The sequence below is a fragment of the Chiloscyllium plagiosum genome, unplaced genomic scaffold, assembly GCF_037043375.1.
Source record: "Chiloscyllium plagiosum isolate Xiang-an unplaced genomic scaffold, Cpla_swu_hap1 HiC_scaffold_8, whole genome shotgun sequence".
NCBI lineage: Eukaryota > Metazoa > Chordata > Chondrichthyes > Orectolobiformes > Hemiscylliidae > Chiloscyllium > Chiloscyllium plagiosum.
The window spans coordinates 57,771,271-57,791,284 of record NW_028270146.1 but is presented as its reverse complement, the minus strand read 5'-3'; the positions used below and the strand labels follow the sequence as shown (position 1 = coordinate 57,791,284).

General features: G+C 39.2%; 1 protein-coding gene and 1 long non-coding RNA gene across 8 annotated transcripts in view; one reads left to right on the top strand and one right to left on the bottom strand.

Annotated features, from left to right (window-relative positions):
• LOC122553627 (E3 ubiquitin-protein ligase pellino homolog 2) overlaps positions 1-20,014 on the bottom strand; it is a 249,147-nt gene that overhangs the window by 148,588 nt on the left and 80,545 nt on the right. The window contains exon 2 of the mRNA XM_043697729.2: positions 731-1,020. Within this exon, the coding sequence (XP_043553664.1) occupies positions 731-807 (77 nt within the window). The 5' untranslated portion in view covers positions 808-1,020. The remainder of the gene's footprint in view (positions 1-730; positions 1,021-20,014) is intronic.
• The window catches only part of LOC148149407 (uncharacterized), a 78,571-nt gene continuing 59,893 nt past the window's right edge, over positions 1,337-20,014 (top strand). For 6 of the 7 annotated variants that reach the window (XR_015757915.1, XR_015757913.1, XR_015757916.1 and 3 more), the window contains exons 1-3: positions 1,337-1,858; positions 8,944-9,057; positions 19,356-19,456. This is a non-coding gene — a long non-coding RNA (uncharacterized LOC148149407). The remainder of the gene's footprint in view (positions 1,859-8,943; positions 9,058-19,355; positions 19,457-20,014) is intronic. The other variant, XR_015757917.1, reaches the window with a different exon arrangement.

Genomic DNA, 20,014 nt, shown 5'->3' with positions numbered 1-20,014 from the left:
GAGTGGCAACTATTGTTCCCTGCAATGATGCACAGCGATCCTGGGGATACTGTGCTGGGAATAAACTAGCTAGGCTCAAAAGCGATAAATTAGAAGAAACACTGGGCCGTCAGCAAGGCGCAAAGAGAGAGAGTTGGAGGGGAAAAGGCATGTATCCGATAGGGACCAGCTCACAAGCGCTCACGGCATCAGAAAAAACAGTTCAGCTGCAGAGAAAATCACAATGAGGTACTCACACGAAAAGATACAGAAAAAGGTCATTCAGAGAGTCAAACAATTTGCACAAAGATAAAAGGGCACGCGCGGAGTTTAGGCATTGGGAAATGCGCACACAAATCGGTAAGTGAAGCGGCCTTGTGCATAGAAAGTGAAATAAACACGTCTATAGAATAAAGGCAGAGAAGTCAAGACAAATACAGAACAATAAGAAGTTAGTTTAAAGGGAACACTGAAGAAAGAGGACATGCTCAGCGGTTGACGAAGCGTACTAACAGGCAGAACGGACACAACGGAGCAGGCATAGCTCAGAGTTAGTACTTTCCATGGAGCGAGGGAGAACACACGCAGATACAAAAGGAGGTGGGGGAGACAAATGCAGAGAGAATGAGGGAGAGATCTGCAATCAAAGGAACAAGAACACCTCAACACTCAGAGCAAAACTGGGATCTACAGAGACAGAGACGGAAACGTTGCCTTCAGCTGAAGGTGTGGTGCTGATCATTTTACTCACCCCAGGACGATGAGTTCTCCATACTTCACGGGATCCTTGGTGGGCGCACTGTGATCTTCTTGACTTGATGAAAACATGAGTGGCGCTCGGTTTACGTCTCGCCGACGTTCACCGCTCAGTACTGAATGACTGTATCCACAAGCACACCATGAGTTTCGTCCTTTTATTTATTTGGACTGATTTGGTTGTGGATGGGTATATTTGTTTCGCCCCACTCCCCTTCCTCCGATGTCTTCCCCAGTTTCTGATCTTCAAAATCTGTGTCTCACTGCCAAACAGCCGAGTGTTCGCTGCGTCGAGAAAGAACCAGAGAAAAAAAACCGTCAACAATCAGATTAGTCAGCTGGCGAGGGGGAGGGGGAGGGGTGGGAGAGGAGTCTACCAATAACTGCACACGCGGGAGGGAACTCTGTGGCCACTATAAGAGAGGCGAAAATCTTTCCTATCACTATTCAACTCCAAAACATGCACATTATGTCCAATGCAGTGTTTACTCTGATTTTACTTCAGAAATGCACAGGCTAGCGATGTAAATTTTGAAAAAAAATAATTCAGTACATCAGCTGCCCCCCCCCCAACTATTTTTGTGCTGGGTTCCCAGTATAAGGGTGTTATGTAAACAGAGCAGACGGAGCCGCCGCGTGAAACGCGAGCGCCTGGAAAGGGCCGGGGTTCGGAGCGCGAGTTACGCCACGAGTCAATGAAAATAACGAACAGTAGCGCGAACCGCGAATGTAAATGTGGTCAGAAGGCCCTGGTTCCCCCGACTCATTAGCAGGAATCTGCCAAGGGGCGCGGCTGCAGCTGTCACTTCCATCCGTTCCGATTCGAGAGAAAGGCAGCCCCTACTAAACTCATTTGTGCCCGAGAGCCGTGGCAGATGTCGGCGTTCTGTCCCAACCCTGCTGCTGACTGTCGCCTGCTGCTTGTTGCTGTTGGTCAATGGAAGCATACATTTAATGTGTTGAGCTGTCTCCTCTATTGAACCTCGGTTCCGGGGCCATGCTGGTACTGCCAGATCCAGCGATAACAATGACTTCGCTGTTCCAAAGTGTCTTTCTTTCCTCCCTCCCCCTCCCCAAAAAGGCCTGCCAGTAAAGCCACAGAAAGCACAATGTGACAGCTGTGGTACGTGAAACTCTGTTCATCCTTATGTAACTTTTATGTTAGGGTGCTTTGGTACTTGCTAAACACATCTTCCATACACAACAGATTACTAGGCTTCTTATAAGTATCATTTGAATAATCCATATTGTAAAACGTTTTGGAAATACAAAAATAATTGGGGATAAAAAATATATTCAAAATTGAGCTCGATTAAAGAAAGGTTTATTAATATTACATAATGTATATATGTGTGTTTGAAGTGAAAGCTTAAAAGTTCGGTTGCTGCCAAACCATGAGACCCTTAATTCAGTCATAAAAGTCTGACACGATCTCTGTGACTCATACGCTACCCATCGAGTATATTGAACGATTGTTTTTTTGTAATGTATAGCATTTCTAAGAAATTTACCAAATCGAATTTACCTAAATCTAAATTTCCTTTTTAGCACTCAAACAAATATTGAAAACAGTAAAGGTGAAAACAGGAAAACAAAATCAGGAAGTAATCATTAGGAGGCAACTGGCTATTAAATTTTAAAAGAAGCAGGAGGAAGATTATGGGAGAATTAAGGAGTACCAAAGTTTTTAGTTTAAAATGTCAAATTGTTGCCAAATGGTTGTTAGTGAGTTCTAGTCAAACTCAAATAGAGTGTATTCTTTATACTGTAATTCCTGGATTGAGGGCAGGGAAGCAAGAGAAAATAGATGAAAAGAAAAGTTGCAAATAAATTTGTAAGTAAATGTGAAACAGTTTAGTATCCAACTCAATGTTTCATAGGGGTTCAAGTGAAATCACAGTGAAATTTCAAAACAATAGTGATATTAAGATAAATGCAGTTTTGCATCCCACTCTTGCTTGACATGGGTACAATGGGGCTGGACTTCTGTGCCATTCCACAGTAACATCTCCATGGTTGGTTCAACACTAGAGGGGAAAGTTGACATATCTAATTGTTGTCACAGCATCAGTGATGCATGCTAGCTGCAGTCATATTCACAACAGATGGCACATTTCTGATTCTGCCTCTTTCTGATCTCTGTTTCCCATAATCGTTTGCTGGTAGACATGACAAGATCTAAGAAATCATGACATTTTAGTAGATGCCATCAATCGGTAAACATTGGCTCTAAATTGTCTTGCCATGCCTTATTATTTAACAATGTCATTGAAACATGGTGTAATTGGGGTGCTTTCAAGAAATTTATTTTTTGGACAATGTAGAACATTGAAGTTGAATGCTGTATTTCATTATACTGTAAATAAGCGCTGGACACATATCTGCTTACCTTAGCCATTTTTGCACAAAGAGTGGGATGCAAAACTGCACTTATCTTAATATCACTATTGTTTTGAAATTTCACTGTGATTCACTTGAATTGCGCAAATGGCTGTATTACATTATCCTTATCATATTAAAGAGAAAGTGAGAACTGCAGATGCTGGAGATCAGAGTCAAAAGGTGTGGCGCTGGAAAAGCACAGTGGGTCAGGCAGCATCCAAGGAGCAGGAGAATCAACGTTTCGAGCAGAAGCCCTTCATGCTGGAAATATTGACTCTCCTACTCCTTGGATGCTGCTCTGCTTTTCCAGCACCACACTTTTTGACTCTTATCATATTAAGTCAGAGTTTTGTTTTTATACATCTTCAAGGCAGGAATTACTAAACAGTATTCTTTACAGATTTCAGCAGTTCAGTCTTTTGCAACCTGTCATCTTACTGTAAAGCCCAAAAGCTTTCCTTCCAATTATCTTATTATTTTAAAAGACAAACTGAAATGACAATGGGAGTATATGAGAAAAAAATCCAGAACGACTCTCGTGCATAAATGTCACTGAAAAAGGCGGTGACCCCACTGATCTTAGAACAGGACTTTCTAAAGTGAGACATTTCAAAATTCCAAATAGCATAGCAGTGTCTGAATGTTTAAAATGTATCTGACCAAATTTGCCAGTCTTTGCTAAGTCTTTGCTAAAGACAGTTAAAGTTTTTTTTTCCCAATCCTTGCATCATTCATCTCTTGTTATTCTTTTAACTCAAGGTGAAGTCCAGTACCTCCTTTCACACTAAACAATTACCATTGAATTTCAAACTCATTTAAGGCTTGAATACTGCTCCCAAATTTGTGCAGTTTATTTCTCCTTTCTGTACAATATGATACAAATACAAAGTGCATTGCTTAGAGAATGATCTCTTCATCATTTGTAACATTGAATCTTTTTCTCTGATGCCATTTTTTTTGCTTCCTCTATTTTATCAATATAACTGTAATCAGTATTCCTTTGCTCTTTCTAAGCTCATGATGCTCTATTGTGTATCCTATATTCTATAATATTGAAATCATTATACTTTCTATCTCCATTGCATTCTTTCCAGAACATTAAAGCTTGGATTTTGTTCATGTATTTTCATGGATACTGGATAGTGAAAAGTCATTAATTCTTACCTCAAAGGAAAAGCACCAGATTTTATTTCCAACAATCGAACTAAGTCATGGCTCAATTCAAAAAAAAGAAGCTGGGTGATTTCAGTTTTGCAACAATTTCTTGCAGTTCTCGTATATGCTCTGTCAGATATTGGATGCATTCATATTGAAATTGTTATCTAGGGTGATCAGATGTACTCCAGCGGTCATGGAAAGTTCATAATTAAACAAAGTTAATGACACTGGCAATTCTTCACCAATTTTAACTTAGTTGGCATTTAGGCTGTCAAGTGTTTTTGCACAAGTCATACAAATTGCTTATCCTAGTGCCATTTCCTGCTTTATAACAGTGACTAACTACACTTGAAAAAGATTCAATTTGCTTCAGGATGTCCTGTGATTATGAAAATTGCCGTAGCAATGCATGTACAAACGTATTTTTACAATAAGTGACATAAGTAAGTTTCCCAATTGAAATCTTCCTACCTGTGTGTAAGGGAAGACCAGTGGAATGATGCCAGGTATGTCAGCTATGCAAGAAATCTACCTATCACCTAGCACCCACATCTTCAGAGATGTAATATTCTGCAAGGGTTATTCTAGTTTTCCATGGCAATAGCTTTTTATGCATTTAGCTGCCTGTCTGCTGGAAGGTTGGCTGCAACTAAACATTTGGGTTATGACCTTTAATAATCTTTAAAATCATACCACTTCACTAAATTCTGGGGTGAGAGGTGTTAACTAAGTATGTTAACTAAGCATGTTAACTAAGTAGGTTCTGGATCAGTGGTGCTGGAAGAGCACAGCAGTTCAGGCAGCATCCAACGAGCAGCGAAACTGACGTTTCGGGCAAAAGCCCTTCATCAGGAATCGAAACCAAACAGCTATTCAGCCAATTCTATTATTGAATAGGGTATTATCTCAACTGTTGGTACTTTTGGACAAGTCAGATCCCAGACCGAAATGATAAGACTCTTCTTTGTAAATTTTAGTTAACATGGTGATTATTCACTCCAGAGTTTGTTTAACAATAGATGTTTATTATACAAAAGACCAAACCAAAACAAAGCTCTCCAGATACAGAAATTAGAAAACTCAAAGTACACAGCAAAACAATGTTTCATCAGTTCTTGATTTTATCCATTACAAAGACTCAAATCCAGAGAAATTAGCCCTCAAGTATCAAATCCCTGTATTCAACGTATCCAATTCTCTTCAGTTCTGTCCATGAACTGTGAAGTCTTCTTAGACGAAACCTCACAAAACTGACAGCAGTTTCTAACTGGTAACTTTCTAACAAAACACTTCTTGTAAGTCTCAAAAACTAAACTTTTACACTGAGGTAACTTTGCTTTTTCTGAACTCCCCTATATTTCTTTCTAAGAGAGAAACTATGTTTGCTTCTGACGCTAGTCGGGTCTCCTCCAAACTGCCCTTTCAATATCTGGATTTCCTAAGATTAGCCTGATGAGAAACAAGCTGTTGGCTTTCAATGTTTACCCCATATGTTGTAAACCACTCCTGTAAAAGTAATCTTCCATTAATATTCCAGAGGGTCCTTGCTCTCTGGCCTATGCTGGATGAGGGCAGTGTTCCATAGTACTGTCTAACCTGGTTAATTTTTAAACCTTTAAGAAATGTAACCAACCCCAAATTCTAAAAATAATATTGATAAATATAAAAAATCTCACACTTCTGGTCATAAGGAAAGTTTACATTCTTAATGTAATGCAGGATTCATGCACCCAAAATGCACGTAAGTACTAAAACAGTGATCCTTCATTCCTCCAAGATTGAGCCTTTATGTGCATTTATGAAAACTCTTGACTCAAAAACAAACTATTTACAATCATGGTCCAATGCTTGAAATATACTTAAAAATCATTAAGAAGTCAACCCTTGGTCTCAAGTCATCAGAATAGCAGAAGTTCTTTATTCACTTATGGAATGTGGGTGTTGTTGGCAGGCCAGCAATTATTGCCCATCCCTATTTAGAGTCATAGGGTCATAGAGATACACAGCATGGAAACAGACCCTTCAGTCCAACCCGTCCACACCGACCTGATATCCCAACCCAATCTAGTCCCACCTGCCAGCACCCGGCCCATATCCCTCCAAACCCTTCCTATTCATATACCCATCCAAATGCCTCTTAAATGTTGCAATTGTACCAGCCTCCACCACATCCTCTGGCAGCTCATTCCATACACGCACCACCCTCTGCGTGAAAAAGTTGCCCCTAGGTCTCTTTTATATCTTTCCCCTCTCACCCTAAACCTATGCCCTCTAGTTCTGGACTCCCCAACCCCAGGGAAAAGACTTTGTCTATTTATCCTATCCATGCCCCTCATAATTTTGTAAACCTCTATAAGATATTTGCGCTTGAAAAGGTGCTGGTGAGCTGCCTTTTAGAACTGTTGCTGTACATGTGCTGTATGTAGTTCCACAATACCCTTCGGGAGGGTATGCCAGGATTTTGACACAGCGACAGTGACAGAACAATGATATGTTTCCAAGTCAGGATGGTGACTGGAACTTACAGGTCGTGTTCCCATGTATCTGCTGCCCTTGTCCATCTCGGTGGATATAGTCATGCATTTCAGAGGTTGTCTAAAGATCTTTTCAAATGTCTGCAATGCATCTTATAGATAGCACACATTGCTGCGACAGAGCATTGTTGAAAGTAGATGCTCGTGCATTTGATGCCAGTCAAGTGGGCTGCTTTGACCTGGATAATGTCAGGCTACTTGAGTGTTATTGGAGCTGCACTCATCCAAGTAGGGAATACTCCAGTATACTTGTACTTTGTAAATGGTGGACAGACTTTGGGGAGTCAGGAGGTGAGTTACTTGCTGCAGTATTCTTAGCCTCTGACCTGCCCTTCTAGCCACTGTATTTATATGGTGTGTTCAGTCAAGCTTCTGGTTAATGGTAATCCCCAAGGACATTGATAATGGGGGATTCAGTGATGGTAACACCATTGAATGTCAAGGGATGATGGTTAGATTGTCTCTTATTGAGATGGTCATTGCCTGGCATTTGTGCTGCACAAATGTTACTTGCCACTTGTCACCCCAAGCTTGGAGATTGTCTAGATCTTGTTGCATTGAAACATGGACTGCTTAGTATCCAAGGAACCATGAATGATGCTGGACATTGTGCAAACATAGGTGAACATCACCACATCTGACCTTTTGATGGAGGAGAAGTCATTGATGAAACAGCTGAAGATGCTGAGCAATAATCTCAGGAACTCCTGCAGTGATTTCATGGAGCTGAGATGACTGACCTCCAACATCTACAACCACCTTCCTATATGTGAAGTATGACTCCAACCAGCAGAGAGTTTTCCCCTGATTCCCCATTGATTCCATTTTTGCGAGGGCTCTTTGATGCCACACTTGGTCAAATGTGGCCTTGATGTCAAAGGCAGTTACTCTCACCGCACATCTCAAATTTACCTCTTTTGTCCATGTTTGAACCACAGCTGTAATGAGTTCGGAAGCTGAGTGGCCCTGGCAGAACCAAAACTAAATGTCAGTGAGAAAGTTGTTGGTAAGCAGGTGTTACTTGATAGCACTGTTGATGACACATTCCACTATTTTACAGATGATCGGGAGTAGACTAATGGGGTTAGTTGATTGTCGGAAAATTTTGCATCCAGCAAAAACAACACTTACTGGAACTCCTATTGCTAATCCCTCTCATCTACATGAAGCAAGTTACCTTGCCTACTAGGCAAGATAGGATAACTTTTTCTTGGTACATAGGTTCTCTCCAAGTCATCCACTGAGATTTCTAGCAGATGTATGCGTGAATTCGGCTTGCTGATTCTCTCTTTCTCTCGTTCCATTGTGGCTTCTGGGCCCACACTGCACCTCAGGCTCCACATCATTCTTCAGCACATACTCAGCGTTTCAGGTTCCATGTTCCCAAGTTGCTAAGGATGCTTCCTTTTGGCCCATAGGGGCCCACAGGGATGACCACTTCCCTGCCTAGACTTCTATTGAGTCAAATGCGTGGTAGCTCAGTGGTTAGCACTTCTGCTTCAGAAAGCCAGAGACCTGAGTTCGATTCCAACCGCAGGTGACTGGCTGTGTGGAGTTTGCAAATTCTCCTGTGTCTTCATGGGTTTCCTCTGGATGTTCGGTTTCCTACCACAATCCAAAGATGTGCAGGTTAGGTGAATTGGCCATGCTAAATTGCCCGCAGTGTTCAGGGATTTGTAGGTTACATGCATTAGTTGGGGGTAAATGTAGATTAATAGGGTAGGGGAATGGATCTGGGTGGGTGACTCTTCAGAGGGTCAGTGTGGACTTGTTGGGCCAAAAAGCCCTCATTGTAGCGATTCTACGATCTATTAACAGTGACGCAATGTCCTCCAGACACAGAGCCACTGAAGCCACGAACACCATCCAGCACCATACCAGTCAGAAACTGGGCCACCAGGGTCAACACAACTCCCTGCTATATTTAGCTGCATTTGTTTTAACCGTTCACGTACAGAAATATTTAACTGAAGTAATGTAAATTGTGCATGAATCAAGCAAATTGACTACTTTTGTGGACATCTGTGATTAAAGACAGTCACATACAGTATATTGTGTTAATGCAGTCATGATTACAAACATATAATTTAAAAAATATACCAATATTAAAAAAAATGTTTTTTTTAATCCACAGGATGTAGGTGTCATTGGCTGGGCAAGTATTTATTACCCATCCCTAACTGCCCATTGGGCAATTAAGAGTCAAACACATTGCTTCGGGTCGGGAGTCACATGCAGACCAGACCAGGTAAGGATAATAGATTTCCTTCCCTAAAGGACATTAATGAATCAGGTAGGTTTTTTTTCCTGACAATTGACAATGGTTTCATGGTCATAATTAAACTCTTTATTCCAGATTTTTATTGAATTCAAATCCCACTATAGGATTTCAACCGAGGTCCCCAGAATATTATCTGTATCTCTGGATTAATAGTCCAGCAATAATACCACTGGGCCATTGCCTTGTTGGAAGCATTTGTATCAATAAAACTTAGAGGAGAATACATGGGCCCTGATATTAATGGGAGGGCAGGGTGAGGGAGCCCAAATATGGGCAAAGAACCAATGAACACTGGGAATGTGGAGGCCTGTCTGAATTTAATGATACAGTTTCATTGTAACGCAGACTCTGAGGCAACACCTGGCCAGACTGACTTCCCATCAGCAAGAAGGACCAAGAATTACTGGCAGAAAGTGGTATTTCTGCTCATTCTACCTCACAAGGATCTTAAAAGCAGGAAAATGTTTTTAAATTTATCTGAGCCTTTTCTGAGCCTTTCTATAAGTAGTTAGAGACAAAAAAAAACTGTAGATGCTGGAATCCAAGGTAGGCAAACAAGAGCCTGGAAGAACACAACAAGCCAGGCAGCATTAGGAGGTGGAGAAGTCAACGTTTTGGGTAAAACTCTTCTTCAGGACTGAAGAAACGTTACACCCGAAATGTCAACTTCTTCATCTCCTGATGCTGCTTGGCTTGCTGTGTTCTTCCAGCCTCCTGCTTGTCTACCTTTCTATAATTAGTGGCCAGGATTGGAGTAAAGTTGCTTGTTTTCATTCCCTATTGAAGAGGGTGGGAGAGGGTGAGAGATTATAATTATGGTCAGACATAAAAAAGCTATTTAATATTTCAGTCCTACTTGAAAGATATGTACTTTGAATTGTCTAAAATATTATTAGCAACATCACGCAGCTAGTCAGATGATGGACAAATATATTAAACATAACTAAATAAATATTTCAACAAGTCTTAATAATATATCATCATATCTTTTCACCAAAATGCAAGCAATACAACAACATATTTCCCATCACAGCACCTTGTATTACCAAAAATTTAGTTAATAGGATTCTTAGCAAAACGATCTTGTAATTAACAGCACCTACATAACAAAACCAACTCCTTGCTAAGTTGAATTCTATTTGCACTAGAGATAACTCACAGAAATTAATCACTTTTCTTCCAAAGAAAAACATAATATGCTCCTTAACTGCTGTCTCAGCATTTCAGAAAGGTGATAGTTTCTCAACACACTCCATTAGCTTTAATATGCTTTGCAACTAGGCAAACATTACAAAGACCAATGCTTGCTAGAATTTGTTAGCAAGACATTTTATTTTGGCATTATTTGTCAGGTTATAAGGGTCACAATAAAATGGAATTCTGACAATCAATCTGGTCTTTAAAGATGGAAATGTACTGGACAGAATGAAAAGCCATTTATCATTATATGTGGTGCTTTTAAGGTTTCTGCCAAAATAAAGATATGAAATCTACTGCACAGATCATATTCTAAAATTGCTTGAAGGATATATAGTTTGACTTGTCTAAAAAAATGTAGTGATTTTTGTCTAGAATATGAGAACATACTAATGTAAAAAAAACTCAGAGATCACTGGTTTAAACTATGGAGAATGCAAACATTGATGCAGCACGTTCATGCCTAAAGTGACTGATTACAAACCTCATCGGAGGAGCACTGATGTTTTAACTGTTTTAAAAGTTTTACTAACACATTTCCAATTAGCAAGGACAAGCACAGGTAAGATAGAAGTAACACACATCCCCAAAATGATAGGTCAGTGGAGCAATGATACTGAATTGCTGGAATATCTTACCAAGAGCATTCTTCTACAATATATGGCTGCTTAGAGCAACTTGGGAGAGTAGGCTTTATGCATACTGTGAGTTTTGCGTCATTTTCCTGCCAGGACAAATCAAGGCTCATAATTTCTGTACTAATACTGAAAGATTTGAAAGTGACATTTTGAGCATTCATGGCCTAGAAATTCAAGGTACTGTGCCAAGCACCAAAACATCAGCATTCCATAAACAAAAACTAAAATTGTTGGAAAAGCTCACCAGGTCTGGCAAAATCAGAGTTAACATTTTGGGTCCAGTGACCCTTCCTTAGAATTACTTGAAGTATATACAATTTGACTTGTATAAAGTATTATTAGCAACATCATGTATCTAGTCAGAGAATGGACAAATATATTAAACATATAACTAAACAAACATTTCAATAAGTCTTCATAATCTAACATTATATGTATTCATCAAAATACAGACAATATAACAAAATATTTTCCATCACCATGCTGACAGGATTATCAAAGCGTTATCACGATTGCAACAGGAATTAAGCCCTGTAGATCTGCCAATGAATGACATGGCAAGAAAAGTTGGATGTATTTATTGCAGCCTAAAGCAGTCCCCAAAGCACCCACTGAAGTTTGCCACTAAAACAGCATTTTTAAAAATTCACAGGATTGAATTTGAAGATAGAACGTGCAGGAATGGTCTTCCTTTAGCCATTGTGAGGCACCAGTCATTCCCCTTTCTATTACTCTCGCCTCCGCTTTCACACATGGCTAACCACATCACTCCTGATCACTTCTCTTGACTCACCTGAAGGGTGCTGTTGGCAACACTGCTACCCAAAATTAAAATCCTCTTTACCAGCAAGCTACTTGAGGACACCCATCAGGAATCTGCAGTGTAACTATCTAATGTAAATAAGGTTTGTAACCCTAATTTGAAGTTAACCACGAGCCTAGCTGTTCCAGCACAGCAACTGTTTCCTAGACTAAGTTTGTGTCAACAAGCCTGCAGTCTGTCATGTTTTTTCAAGATAAGTTCCAGTGTTTTATGTACATAACTGAATAGAATATCTTCATTCTGTCACAAATCATTTTATTTTTCTGAACAGGCATTTGAAATGTTGTCATATAGAAGATGAGTGAATTTTTTGTTATAACGCTGAAAGATCCTGACCGTTTCTTGAGGAGAATAATAAAGGATTTAATGAGCTGACTGAAAGTGCAAATAAGTATCAACATTTGGAGAAAAAAATGAAACATTTCTATCATAGAAGCCATGTAGAATTTATTCTAGCTTCATGCTCTAGACTTGTACTATTTACTACCATGATTTTGAGGCACACAGGCTTAAGGTTTACTGAGACCTTGATGAGGAGAAAGTGAGGACTGCAGATGCTGGAGATCAGAGCTGAAAATGTGTTGCTCGAAAAGCGCAGCAGGTCAGGCAGCATCCAGGGAACAGGAGAATCGACGTTTCGGGCATAAGCCCTTCTTCAGGAATCTCTTCAGGAAGCCCTGAAGAAGGGCTTATGCCCGAAACGTCGATTCTCCTGTTTCCTGGATGCTGCCTGACCTGCTGCGCTTTTCCAGCAACACATTTTCAGCTGAGACCTTGATGACTTCAGTATTGTGCAATTTGGGGTTATACTGCCTCATTACTTTCAGTGCAATTCCTTTGCATAATGAATGGAAATACACTTTGTGGGAAAGAAATCAGGCAAAATTAATGTTTATTGTTTTCAAACTGAAAACTGCTTTTGTACATTCATCATTCTTTTTGCCTCACCTTGTAAACTGCCCACTGAGTCCTATATTTCCATATTTAAATATGCGATTAAGAACTATTAATGCTGTAGCTCAGTATTTCCTGCTTTTATACTTACAATACACTCACTCAGGGAAAGTTAGGGCCAGCTTAGACAGGTGAAATCAAAGTGCCTCTGACAGAAAAAAATGTGGAATATTCTTTTTTAGCCATTGTTTCTCGATTCTGCCTTGTATTGGCTTCACTCTGCTTCTACTAGTTCACATGACTGGCAGATATTCAGTCACCTTCCACTGTAAGGACAAGATTAACATTCCCAATCAGCATACCCATCTACCCATCATTATTGTTATAGGGGAACTCGAGAGCACAGAAGAACCAAGCACGATTTAAGTAAGGTGGTTTATATCAGATATTACACTTTCCCCTCCACAAACATTTTAAATATAGAGGCAACACAGTTCACATGAGGATCTCACTAAGGAGATGTGTATACGTGCAGGGGACTTTGCCAAAGCGATAGGAAGGCAGCTCTGTCATCAACTTCATGATGGCAAACAAGCCTGCATTGTTCTCACTGCCACTTCAGAGCTCATCAACACACGGGAAATTGTCGTTCTAGGCTGCAATGGATAATCCTTAATACCAGTTGCAATCAGGTCTTCTGCAAATTTACAGGAATCTGGCAATTTATTATGTTTAAAGACACAGCATGGCAGCAAGTATAGGGTAAACAGGATTTCCATGTTTATAAATTTTCAGACTACTAATGATCTAGGATACATTTGTTATCCCCAGTTAGCTTTGTGAGCTCCCACAGAACAATCTTCAAATACATCCTAAAAGCTTCTGCCCCAGCAATATACAGATAGTGAGTGACGATATGACAATAATCCTACTTATAATCATGAGATATGCCTAAAGTTCATAATGCATTAATTCTTTTAATTCTCAGTGAATAAAATTAAGTTAGCTGATTATTTCTTTTGGCTTTTCTAGTTTTGTTTGGTGTCCCCACAATGCTGCCTGATCTCTGTTCTCCAGTGAGTCACCATTCCCCTTTCAATCCTCCTGCTTAATTATCTTACCACCTCATCTTTCTATCTGGCTTTAAACCTTTCACTTCTCCTTTCTCCTAGCAGTCCACTCTCCATCACTAGTCCTATCACATTTCCTCTCTCTCTCTCTCTCTCTCTCTCTTTCCAACCACACAATTTCAATCTCTCCTTGGCAACCTTCTTCAATGCTCATAAAATCTTGATGTGTTGGTTCTTGATTTTCTCTGTCCTCTTAAATCCATATATCTATCTTAGCATTCACATCTCATTAGTATCCAGTCATTGTTCCCCTCTTCTTGATGTTGGCCAAATTGATATGTAGCAAAGTTGATGTGACAATTGTCTTGTAGATTTTTACTTTTAGTTTCTGTGATTTCTATAACATTTCATTCTACTGCACTACTTACAATTACATTAGCCAGATACAATCCATTGCTGAATTCCAATTTGCATACTCTTATGATCACTGCTGTATCTGAGCTTTCTTTGAAGTTTCCATTTAAATCTCTGGTCCACGATTATCTCCCACATCTTGAAAATATTTGAGAGGAGTTTAATTCTTGCAATTTCAATCATTTTCCTGATCTTTACAAATTGGTACTAAAGTGCTTTTCCTCTATGGCCTTGAGAATTGCACTGAACTGCAACGCCTGCAATCTTATCCTTTTCAAATGGTATATTTGCATTCCACCTCAATTTTCTTCTGAAACCGCCCGAAAAGCTTTCAGTGTCTAGGTTTTTCTAAGCTAAAACCAATTCTTGATTATTCCAAACAAAAGGCAAGATAATGTCTTTCAATGTTTGCTCTCTCTCCCCTAAATTCCATTGTATAAACAAACTATCTTTTATAAACATATGATGGAGTATATTAAAACATGCTCTCTAACACTAACTTAGGTACAGTTGCAGAATGGCTTTTTTTAAGCCCTTCACAAAAGTAATCAATCCCACACATCTTTTATCACAATACTTCCACCTTGTGCCACTTCTAACACCAATAATTTGTATCTATTTACTTTCTCCCATAATCTTTACACTCTCATTCTGCTCCTTTTTTCTAGGCTCAAAATGACAGTCATATATTGGAGCTTTGGGATCATGATTTCAAACCATTGTCTTCCTGGGCTTTTCTCCAAGTGCTCAGTCATATTCTCATCATCTCCACCACATAGCTCAACATCATCTATAAGCATTATTGACCTATGGCATTTTCTATTTCAACTGCTCAGTTTAAATATGCATTACAATCAAGAACAGATGCACCTCATGCCAATCCTTGGTGTATTCACACTTTGAAAGTCTCACTCTCACCTATGCTGCTCCTTACTGTTTTCTGGCACACCTTATACATATCCTGTAATCATCATATATACTTCTCAGCAACTCCATGAATTCCAAAACATATCTAGAATTTCACATTAGGCATATAGTCACAAGCATTCACTAGATTAATTAACACAATCTTCATGTTGTATTGGTCTTCCTGATATTGGTCCATCAATTGTCTCAAAACAAAAATAGCATCAGTAGTCCTTCTTCTGGGTATGAATCCAAACTTATCTTCATGGATATCTCTTTTTTTTCTCTCAATCTCTGGTCCACGACTATCTCCCACAACTTGAAAATATTTAATAGGAGTTTAATTCTTGCAATTTCGATCATTTTCCTGATCTTTACAAATTGGTACTAAAGTGCTTTTCCTCTATTGCCTTGAGAATTACACTGATCTGCAATGCCTGCAATCTTATCCGTTTCATCCCACAGCATTTAGGGGATACTTCCCATCCAGACCTGGGGACTTATTTAATTTTATGTCTGTTAAAACTGCAAAATACTACCTCCCTCTCAACTGTAATTTCTTTACTTTGCAATAAGCATTCTATGTTAGGTGGTCAGTACCTCCCTTGGAAAGACTTTATAGTCCTTTGAATGTTCTAACCATGATGTAATCCAGCTGTGTTTCTCCACGACTATTTTTGTAGGTTCTAAGGTGGTTTCTATATTTTTGGTACCAAGTAATTATCTTCCAAAAATGATCATGGCTCCTTCTTCATTTGCTTCTTTAAAACCCTGTCCATCATGAATAAACTTGTATCCCTCTCTTTCTCTCCCTATATGTCCATTCAGGTTTCCTCCTGCCATTAGTCTTTCATTGCTTGTTACTGTTTAAATTGGACTGTCCATATGTTCCCAGAATTCTTTTCTTTCCACATCCATCCTATTTCATCCTTTATTTCTACCTTTATTTTAATGATTCTGTTTTTGATTCTGTCCACTCTGACACTTTGTCCTTTATTTTCTCACTTAGTGCTAATCTAACATCATTTAATTTACCATCTTGTCTCTGGTAGTATAGGTTAATTCCACTACCAATATCTCTTATTTTGCTGCCATTTTACTTTGTTTCCAGAACTGTGTGATTTGTATCCCATTTCTCACAATCATGTCAATTACTCCACTACTTCTCCCAGTCAGGCTAATAACATTTAAATTCACTATGTTTTATCTTCTTTTCACCTTTCCTTTGGTCTTTCCTCTTTAGCTATCCTTGTCCAAGCAATGGTAACCCTTGCCTATTCCTCACATGGTTCAGACAGAAACCCTTGCACAGTGTTCCTTGCACAGTGTGCTATATTCATTCATAATTGTTGACTTTTGTGTTTCAAATTCTAACGTTTTGCTGCCATTGATAACGGGACATTGAGATGGTGACATAATGATAATTTGAACTAGTCATATTCGAGATACTTAGTTGGTAGAATTTAAATTCAACTAATAAATCTCAAAACATAAAGCTTGTACCAGAAAAGATGAACACGAAACAATCATTTAATAAAAACCCATCTCATTCATTAATGACATTTAGGAAAGGGAATCTGTTTCCGACGTGCAATGGCCTACATGTAATCCCTGACCCACAGCAATGTGTTTGACTCTAAGCTGCTTGCTGCAATGGTCTAGCAGAGAAAGCAGGAGGCTGGAAGAACACAGCAAGCCAGGCACCAACAGGAGATGGAGAAGTTGACGTTTCAGGTGTAATCCTTCTTCAGGACTAGGGTGGGTGTAAGGGGAACTGCTCATAAAGGGGATGGCTGGGGCGGGGTTGTGAAGTGGGGATAGGTGAAGGCAGGCAGAGGGTCCAACCTGGTTGTTCAACGGGAGAAATGAATCCGGTAGGTGGCTGGGAGAAGTGGAAGGGAGCGGGAGGGGTTGGGAAGGGAGTTGGGGGAAGGGAAGGAACTTATTTGAAATTGGAGAACTCAATGTTGAGTCCTCCGGACTGTAGGCTGCCCAGGAGGAAGATGATGCGTTGTTCCTCCAATTTGCAGTTTGGTTCATTGTGGCAATGTAAGAGTTGGTTCAAGGCTAATCAGGCATGGACAACAAATGCTGGCTTTGCCAGCAAATGCCCACATCCTATGAAAGAATAAAAAAGGATGATGTAAACAGCAATATAGGTAATATTACTCATGGCATATTCCTCTACAAGGTTCAAATTTTAAAGACATAATTTTCCTGTCTGGACACAATGAGAATCTTGAATATGTTCCAGATAATGTATCATGAATAGCTTTAGTCTGTCATAACCTTCATAACTTTTCCATATTTCATTTAATACAGATTTTTCTTTTGTATTCCATGAACTCGTTCTTAAGTTTTATGGTCAATAAAAGTAATTTTATTAGATTACTTACTGTGGAAACAGGCCCAACAAGTCCATACTGACCCACCGAAGCGCAACCCACCCAGACCCATTCCCCTACATTTACCCCTTCACCTAACATTACAGGCAATTTAGCATGGCCAATTCACCTAACCTGCACATTTTTGGACTGTGGGAGGAAACCGATGCACCCAGAGGAAACCCACACAGACACGGAGAGAATGTGCAAATTCCACACAGTTGCCTGAGGTGGGAATTGAACCCAGGTCTTTGGCGCTGTGAGGCAGCAGTGCTAACCACTGTACCACCGTGCCACTTTTGTCTGCCATATTTCCTACATTTCAGTAGCAATTAAATGGTGGCTTTAAATCACTTTAAGATGCCCTGAGGTCACAAAAAATGTTATAGAAATGCAAGTTTTTCTTGAATAACTTTTTTGATTGAGAAAATAAAATGCTTCAGTGGAACGCTATTTTCACCTGACTGCAGTTGTTTGCTTACTTTCCGTAACTCACTTTCTCAACTGTTCTGCAAATTCTAGACCTTGAGTTTGATCTGAAACCTATAGTTTCATCTATTCCTTATTATTGTAATTTGTAGTTTTCTAATCCTACGCTTCAAAATATTGGAATTTAGGTGGTGAAATCTAGTCAATTTGCATAGAGGAATATTACATTCAGTGAATCTCTATGTGTTACATTTAATATGAGTGAAGTACTGAGAAAGCCTGAAATGTTTTCTCAGAAAAGAAAGCAATTAAATAAATTAGAGAAAATCAACATGCTCTTCTGTGGTATTTGTTCAAGGTGACAATTCCAGATCAGCGCTGATTGAATTCTAAGAGACTACAGGGGCCCCATCCACTGTAAAAGAAATATGTGAGAGCAACTAAATGTATATTTTTCAAAAGTGATGAATTAGGAAGTATTTTTTATAAAAGATGGAAACAATGATAGTATGTAACTTGAATATTTTTAGCTTGATCTGCTAATAAAAACTGATTTCTGGCATCCTGGGTTACCAGATGTTCACTTCCATGCTCTTCTTTCTAACTAATCTTATGCCTGATTATAGTTATTATGTAACTCATTCTTTTCTATTCCTCCTTAACTGTAAAATACCAACTTTATCTAGTCTTTCTCTTCATTTTTCTTTCAAATCACTACAGTTTGCTGTTTTTCCATTGAATTGAATTGAATTGAATTTATTGTCACATGTACCGAGGCACAGTGAAAAGCTTTATCTTGCGAGCAATGCAGGCAGATCACATAATTAAGTAGCATAGATAAGTAAATAATAGGTAAACAGCGACAAAAACAAAACACAAGTCCAAGCGAATGTTAAGAGTTTGTGGGTCCATTCAGTATTCTAACAACAGTGGGGTAGAAACTGTTTCGAAACCAGCTGGTGCATGTGTTCAGGCTTCTGTACCTCCTCCCCGATGGTAAAGGTTGTAGAAAAACATTGCCAGGGTGGAATGGATCTTTGAGAATGCTGGTGGCCTTCCATTGACAGCGGACCTGGTAGATGGATTCTATAGATGGGAGGTTGGCCTTTGTGATTGTCCAGGCCGAGTTAACCACTCTCTGTAACCGTCTCCAATCTTGAATACCAGGCAGTGATACATCCAGACAGAATGCTCTTGATGGCGCACCTATAAAAGTTGGCAAGGGTATATGCCATCATGCCAAATTTCCTCAGCTGCCTGAGGAAGAAGAGGCATTGTTGGGCCTTTGTAACACATGCGTCCACATGAAGAACTGGTAGAACTCCAAAATTACTATCCATGTTCACTTCCTTAATTTGATACAGGGAGAACAAGAGAAAATTTTAATGTGTTTGTACCTAATTTTAAATAGGAAACATGTTTGTGTTCTCCTTTGTATTTTAAAATATGGAGACAAATAAGAAAAATGACATCAAATTAATACCCATCATGTTTTATCTCCTTTTTCTAGATTGCTCTGACACGACAGACAGAAACTGGATGGGTTTCACAAACTTGAGTGGGAAAGGGATGAGCCCAAGAGATGGCTGAGAGCCACCTCAACATTTCCAGGTAAGGATATCAAGCAACATGCAACAAAGATAGGAAAATTATGATAAACAACTGGTCAGCCAAGATGTAAATGAATGGCAGAGGAGACCTGAGTAGTGTCAATAGTTTATACTCCTGTTCCCACACTGGAGAAAAAAAAAGTCAGCAACATGTTTAAATATGGAAATAGTTATGCAGCTTTTAAGCAGCAGCATAGTGCCATATGTTAGATCACCAATTTCTGGTGCCATGGAATAATTTTACTTCTCACACTATTGAGTTCCATTCCTCAGCTACTCTTCACAAGGAGTGCTAAGAAATGTTTGACATTTCTCCTGAAAAGAGGGAAATCAAAAGGGTATCTCTCATGGACTTGGTTTCTTGAAGATACCTGTCAACAGTTTTAATATTCTATTCCCTTGGTTGCCAAATGTGTATGTTAAAGAGAACATATAACAGAATGTGGTGAAGAATAAAGGATATGTGCCGTATCAGGAAGGAACATTAAAGAAAAGAATGAAAAACTTCAGTTTAAGTGAATCAGCAGTAAAACTGTAAATAGTTAAAACAAATTGGTAA